Raw genomic sequence first — 7,046 nt, 5'->3', positions numbered from 1 at the left:
TCTTCCTACAAACACTCAAGGATTTGAGCAGCAAAGATACACCAGCAACAGGAAAGAGAGGGGTTGACAGGCACAACAACTTTCCTGAGAAAGAAATCTGAAAAACATTTATTAGCACGATCTGAGATAATGTCATATTTGTGAAATAAAAAGCAATTTTTAAAAGCAATATCCCGAGCTCTTTGAAACTAGGGGAAAAGCTTAAAAATTAAAAATATGGATACCCATTAGGACAGCTAAAATTCCAGAAACAACAGATAACAAGTGTTGGTGAGAATGTGGAAAAATTGGAACTCTCATCCATCGCCAAAGGGAATGTAAAGCAGTGCAGCTGCTGTGGGAAACAGTTCTGCCGGATTTACACCAAGTTACCATCGATGATCCCCAGTCCCAGGTACATACCCGAAAGAAGTCAGGACATGCCAGTGCCAAACTGGTACACGTGTATTTACAGACTTTACCCCGTACACTAGTATGTACAGTATTTAACTTCTACACTAGTAGTTACAATATTTACCCCCCACACTAGGATTTACAGAACCTAACCTCATACAGTGGAATTTACAGTATCTAACCCGATACACTGGTAGTTACAGTATCTAACCTTGTACACTAGTATTTATAGTATCTAACTTGATACACTAGCTAGGAAGTGGACAGAGTCTACTGTCTACTAGAGGAGAATGGACAAGCAGAATGTTTTACAGCCATACAACAGTTGTTACTCAACAACAAACATGGATGAATAATACATGCAAAACAGGGATGAATTGAAAATAATCACATTAAGTGTAAGAACCAGTCACAGAAGGGCACATAGTCTATTAATATGATCCCCTTCAGGGGCCAGCAGGTGGCATGGTGCTTGAAGCACTGGCCTCCTACATGACAGACCATGGTTTAGAGTCCCAGACCTGGCAGCTTGCTTTCTCACTTTCTGTGTGTGTGTGTGTGTGTGTGTGTGTGTGTGTGTGTGTGTGTGTGTCCCCCTCTCTACTCAGATTAAAAAATAATAAAATTTAAAGAATATTTCTTAATAAAAAATATATTATCCCCGTCATACAGTAGTAGTAGTGTCCGTAACAGGAAAATCTTTAGAGACGAAAAGTTTCATGGCTGCCTGGGAGGAGAGGAAGGATGGGATGACGGCTGACCAGTAAGGGGTCTCTCCGAAAGGGAGGTTGAAATGTTCTACAGTGAGGGCATGATGATGGCTGCAAGCTCTGGGAATATTTAAACCACTGAATTAGACATATTAACGGTTAATTTTAAAATATGGAAGTTATATTTCAATAATTCTCCTACAGCTAAACTACTTCCAGGAAAGCAAACATAGAAGACTCAAATAACTTGACCATGAAGTTTAAAAAAAAAGCTCCCAAAATACAAAACGAAAACAGACATGAGAAAAAACATACACTGGAGTATCAGTGCAAGACGTCCCTCATGCCCACAACAGGAGCTACAGAGCAAATAAGGAAAAGACACAGGGACAATCAAACATGCCAGACAAGTTCCCAGAACTGAAGCCAGCGTATAAATTGAAAGGGCCCAGCATACGGGTTCAAATCATGATCGGCACAAAGCTCAGAGCATTTCAGAAAGATCGTCTAAGAACCCCAAGAGAAAAACAAAATCAAACAAGTCATATACAAAACCACCTGGAATCGGCATGGTCCAGCCTGCAACGGCAATGGAAAACTCGCGTCCCGGAAAGCAGCCTTCCAAAGGTTACAGGAGAATTAACTCCGAAGGAAAATTCTGTGCATTTTCAAATCTTCAAAGTCAGCTCAAACTCATCTCCCACACATCCTTGCTGAGGATGTGAACAGGCCCCTGAAAGTATGGAGCAGAGTGAGAAGGTGACGTGGGACCCAGGACAGAGGAGAGAGGAGCCCTGGGCAGGCTGCTCTGCACCAGGTCAGGCCAGTCCCAAGGCTCAGCAAGGATTTTCTTCCCCTTGAGAAGAAAATGACAGACTCCCAGGTGGGAATGAAAGCAGGAAAGAATATTTATACTCAGCTGAAAGAGAATTGGGAGTGAATGTAGTTGTTCTCTGTCATGTAATTATATGATGTTTGCATTTTCTTTTTCCCCATTCTCTTTCAAGTTCTTTGCTACTCTATCTTATTCTCCTCATCTATTACCAAGTCCTGTTCCAGAGACAGCAAAGAAACCTCAGGCTCCAGAGTGACACACATGTGAATTCAAATTCCTGTCCCACCAACACCCCCTGGCTGAGTGACTGAGCCAGTGTCCGCCCCTCTCTGTGCCTAGGTGCAGTTTCCAGCCTCACGGAAGGGAAACTGAATCACAGAGGCTAAAGCAGCAGCGTGCCATGGTGTGCAAGCAGGATGAGCCGTGTTTCCGGTCCTGCGAGGGGCAATCCCACTTTCTCTATCCCACCTTGCCTTCCGTTTTCCCCACCTTCACTTGATGTTTCACCTCGAAACTACCTTTTCCCTCCGAGCCTTCGGCAAGGTGTCCCCTCTGCCTACAACACTCCCCCCAACTCTCTCCACTGCAAGTCACACTTCAGACCTCAACTCAGACCTAGAGACCTGAGGAGTCTCCCATAGTAGCCCTCCTCCATGCTCCCACCTAGCACCCATCCCACGACACTTAGAGAGGCTGCTTTTCCACTCAGCAATAACCACAACTGGACAGGTTCCACGCCGCTTTTGTTCACAATCGGGACTGCAGACCACACCATGGACTCTCACACACAGATGCTCAAGTGTGTCTGGTAAGTGAATGAATTACAATGTTGTAAGCATGCCTTGTAACAGAACCATTTACACATCCATACACCTGGGGAAATACGTTTCAAGTTGGAAAGAATGATGTTCAAATGGCAGTCCATGACAGGTTTATGGAAATAACAGGCTCGGGTTTGTCCGAGAGTGACTGAACTCACTGTGCGTGGGTACCACCCACGTGTTTCCAAGTCTTACCTGACTTTCCAAGAGTTCGTTTTGCTCTGCAGGAAAGATGGGTCAAAGGGGCCTTTACCACAACGAAGTGACTTACGTTAGTTTGACTAAAAACTACATATCATAAGCTCTGTATGCAAAACCACCGGAGGGAGGACTCAGGTTGACTTAAATGACCACTAAAGTCATACAATCTTCAAGGACACTGGGCTAGTAAATCGATGATAAACCACTGTAATGAACAAGTGAGAAAACAGAACTGATCTGTGAGACTATAACAAAAAACAAAAGATGCAAAAATGCAATCAATCTAAACAAACGTTTCTGAATCAAGAATGATCTTGGCAAAGACAATGTATCTCTTTACATACTAAAGAAAAAAGGGGAGGAGGAGTAAGACAGAAGAGAAAGTTCTCACGGCCGGCCGCAGTGGGACAAGTGGCAGGGCAATGGGACCAACCTCGACACGCTGAGCCACATACACCTGTGACCCTAGAGAATGGGGAGCTGGCACAGGAGGACACATATAGCAAGACCCTACTGAAAATCTTTCTCTCTTTCTGATAAAAAAATAAATAACAACAAAAAAAAAAAAAGAGAGAGAGAGAGAGAAAGAAACCACCATTCAATTCAGGAAAGCTAGGTAGTGTAACACTGCAGTTCAGAATGAAGCGATAGAAGTGGCATGGCTGTCTCCTGTACAAAAGATTCCTCCATTTCCCTTGTGAATTTTCTGCAAGGTCTAAATTCCAGCATGTTAAAACTGAACTGTATATCCTGTGTTATAGCTCAGGGTATCTTCTCTCTGTACTTAATTTCTTTAGTTTCTCTCCTGCAAAAGTTTAATCGAAGCACAGTACTTTTTGGTAATATACAGTACATGTAAAAAAAAAATCTTCCCAAAAAGGTGACCGATTGATGATCCCTACTAACTGACCAGTGGAACTGCTATTCCGCAGCCGCCATGCTTTCCACCCTGACTCCCTCGATGAGACACTCCTTGTTTAACTCTGACCCTTCTCTGCGTTCTCACCCTTTCTCACTACGCCCTGCGCACTTCTGAAAAGGCACTCCTCGGCCGGCTGTTTCCCACTCACTCTAGCAGTGGTATACAGTCCTGGCGCGATGATTTCTGAAGTTTCTTTTAAGTGACTGAATTTACTCTCCCATTTTCCTATTCCCAATCCCCACTCATCAAGTAAAACTGTTACCGTGAACTCAGTGCCCGTCTAACCGGGCCCCCATGTCCTTGGAAGTGTGTTACGGAGCCTTAGATGCACGGTGTGCCACAAACAGCAAATCTGAAAATGGCTGAAAACCTCCAGGTCTGATGCCATTCTGAAACTTCAGTCCACATTTCCACACCCTCTCCAAGCTACCTTGCCACAGCTGTCAAGGTTTTAACCCCTAGTCACTCCACTGCCCTGACATGGGAGTCACCCACTCTTTTTGGTTTCTCACATTTACAACCTTAGTCTCCACCGTGCCCATCCCAGGAACCTCCAGCTAGTTCAGATTTTATTATCGGTAGTACATACTGTAAATCATCTGCCTGCCTAGATGCACCCCCTCCTGCAATCCTGCACAGGGCTCCTTACTACTTGAGCAACAGACGCTGCTGGTGTGGTTAACTGTGCAAAAACCTTCACCACTCCACTACACAGACACGAGTACAATGCTTTATGGCAGCTACCATTCAGGGTTCTCCGTAGGGCCCTGGAAGCTATTTTCCAGTCTCACTTTGCAAAGTTAAAGAACTGTTCCACTCACAACTGACCACCCTTTTCCCCTTAAAAAGCACAGCGATTATAAAACAACAGAAAACCCAAATGCAATGGAGTGTGCTGAGACACAGAAGCAAAGAAAGGCCTCTCCTGCTTTTACAAGCACAATCTGGAACACAGCCCCACCTGTTCCTTACTAGGGCCTCCGGCTGCTTTTGCAGCACAGTCGCGAGCTGAGAGGCTGCAGACGAGTCCCCAAAGCCTCAATACCAACATCTAGGAGCTCACCCTGTACAGAAAGTCTGTAGACCCCGGGGGCAGGAGAAAGCAGGGTCACTCCTACTGCCATGGAGAGGACCAGCAGAAGGAATGCAAGGACGGGAAGAAGAGGACTCCTCATGGGGCTAATGCAACCATGTCTAGGCCAGATTACAATGGTTACTGCAGGGGAAGACGCAGAGATGGTAAGCAGCAGGCGGGAGACCAGTAGGGCCAACAGTCAGTTGGTGGACAGGACGCAGGTGGTGAGAGGGACAAGGAGCAGCTCCAAGGGTGACATCTACTTCTGGTCTAGGTAACAAGGAGGATATAGCTACTTTTAACTGAAATGGAGACTATTACGGTTAGGTTGGGTTTTAAAGATCAGATCCCTGACTGAAAAACGTTAACTCACATCAGTCATTCTTCGGCACAATCTTCTGCAAAGAAGCCTCGGTTGACTCACTGTCCCATTCAGAGAAACCCCAACCAGAACAGTGGTCTCTGCCCACTCAGGCCTGCCCTGACCACTCTGGCTCCCAACATGCACCCCACTTCAGGCTCCTGGGTTTTATTCTTCCCAAGTACATGAGGCAAACTCCTACCCCAGGCTTCCACTCCTGAGGCCTACAGAGCACAATTGTATTTCCTTTGCTCGGTTTGAATTCTAACAGCCACCTGTGCCTTCTCCACCGACCCACCCCCTTTCCTCCCCGCCCCCATTTGCCATGGATATATTTATTAACTTCTAACATAAATTGGTTTTACTTGCCCTCGCTTAGAATGGAAGCTTCAAGATATGGGCAAGAATTTTTGTTTTATTTTTCCCCACTGTTGTAACTGCAGTCCCCAAAACACAACAGATGAACAAAAAGGTGGCTGTTGAAATTGGTTCAAAGAATTTTTTAAAGATTATGGAAAATTTCACTTATTTTCCAGGGCTCCTTTTATGGGGAGGGGGGTGGCAGGGAATACCTTATATCTATACACAATGCAATTCACTATTAATAACACATTGTTTTTACTATTACTTGGTCCTCACAGAGTGCCAGCACGTTGCCCCCAACCCCTAAAATGTCTGGAGTGAGTTCGCAGCAAAGCTACGAGCCTCTGAGCGCGGCCTACTGCAGTTCTCTCTGCTGTCTCACCCGGCTCTCTCTGCAGAGCACACGACAGACCCTGCCCCGCCGTCAAACCCGCCCCACGCCTCCTCACCACCGAGCCTCTCCACCTGTGAGCCCCTGTGAACGCCAGGAAGCTCTCCTCAGGTCCGAACCTCCTCACCCCGCGTCTGAAGGCTGCAAAAGGCCAAGACCACCATTCCACCCTCGTCCTTTATGCTCCAACTCCCAGTACTTCCCCTAGTCGCACTCCGCACACCCCACCTCTGCGAGCAGACTCGTCCACTCTGTTCACCGCGACGTCCGCAGCGCCTAGATCACTAGGGTAGTGACAGTGACCTGAGGTGGCTACTGCGGTCACCTAAGTTCCAGTTTACCGCTGAAGATACTGAGAGTAATTCAATGAAACTCCGGACACCAGACGGTGGGGGAGAGTCACGAGAAACGAGCAACCCAACTCTGCAGAAAGTTCTGCCGCAAGCTCTGCAGCCTACAGCTGATTAATCAACCGGACGTGGTACTTGACCCAGCGACCGTGCCCGAGGTGATCCAGCAGACGTGAGCTCCCTCCTTGGGGAGGCCTCGGACCTAACGATCCACGCAACCCTCAAGTCACACAAGACCGTGCCTCAAGCAACAGACAAGAAGGGCGAGAGGCTCAAAGCCTCCGCATTTCACCTACTCGTCGCCGACCCAAGGCCAGCTCTGGGGAGCCCCTGGGCAGAGGGGGTTCTCAAAACTCGCTCATGCCGCCCCACCACCCTCGCACCCTGGCAGATGAGCTCTGGATCCCGAACCTAAATAAAGCAGAGGAAGGCACCGTCGAAACCGCTGCACGAGAAAGGAGAGTGGGAAGGGAGGCGAGTGGGGAAGGCGCGCCTGAGGCGCAGCTCGCGTGGCGGGGCCCCGGGGAGTGCCGCACCTGCTGCAGGGACGCGCAGCCCTGGCACCGCGAGAGGTCGGCCGCCGTCCCGGACGCCGCCGGGGGGGTCTCGCCCGGCATCATGGTG

The 7,046-nt window shown here is 47.7% G+C and overlaps 1 protein-coding gene across 1 annotated transcript in view; it reads right to left on the bottom strand.

The window, feature by feature from the left end:
- Window positions 1–7,042, bottom strand: part of ICE1 (interactor of little elongation complex ELL subunit 1) — a 74,197-nt gene extending 67,155 nt beyond the window's left edge. The window contains 1 exon segment of the mRNA XM_006168899.2: window positions 6,959–7,042. Coding sequence (XP_006168961.1) covers window positions 6,959–7,042 — 84 coding nt within the window.
- Window positions 7,043–7,046: the final 4 nt, after the last annotated feature.

The sequence above is a fragment of the Tupaia chinensis genome, unplaced genomic scaffold (genome assembly GCF_000334495.1).
Source record: "Tupaia chinensis unplaced genomic scaffold, TupChi_1.0 Scaffold146386_1, whole genome shotgun sequence".
NCBI classification, from domain to species: Eukaryota; Metazoa; Chordata; class Mammalia; order Scandentia; family Tupaiidae; genus Tupaia; species Tupaia belangeri.
This window is presented reverse-complemented; position numbering and strand designations above follow the sequence as displayed.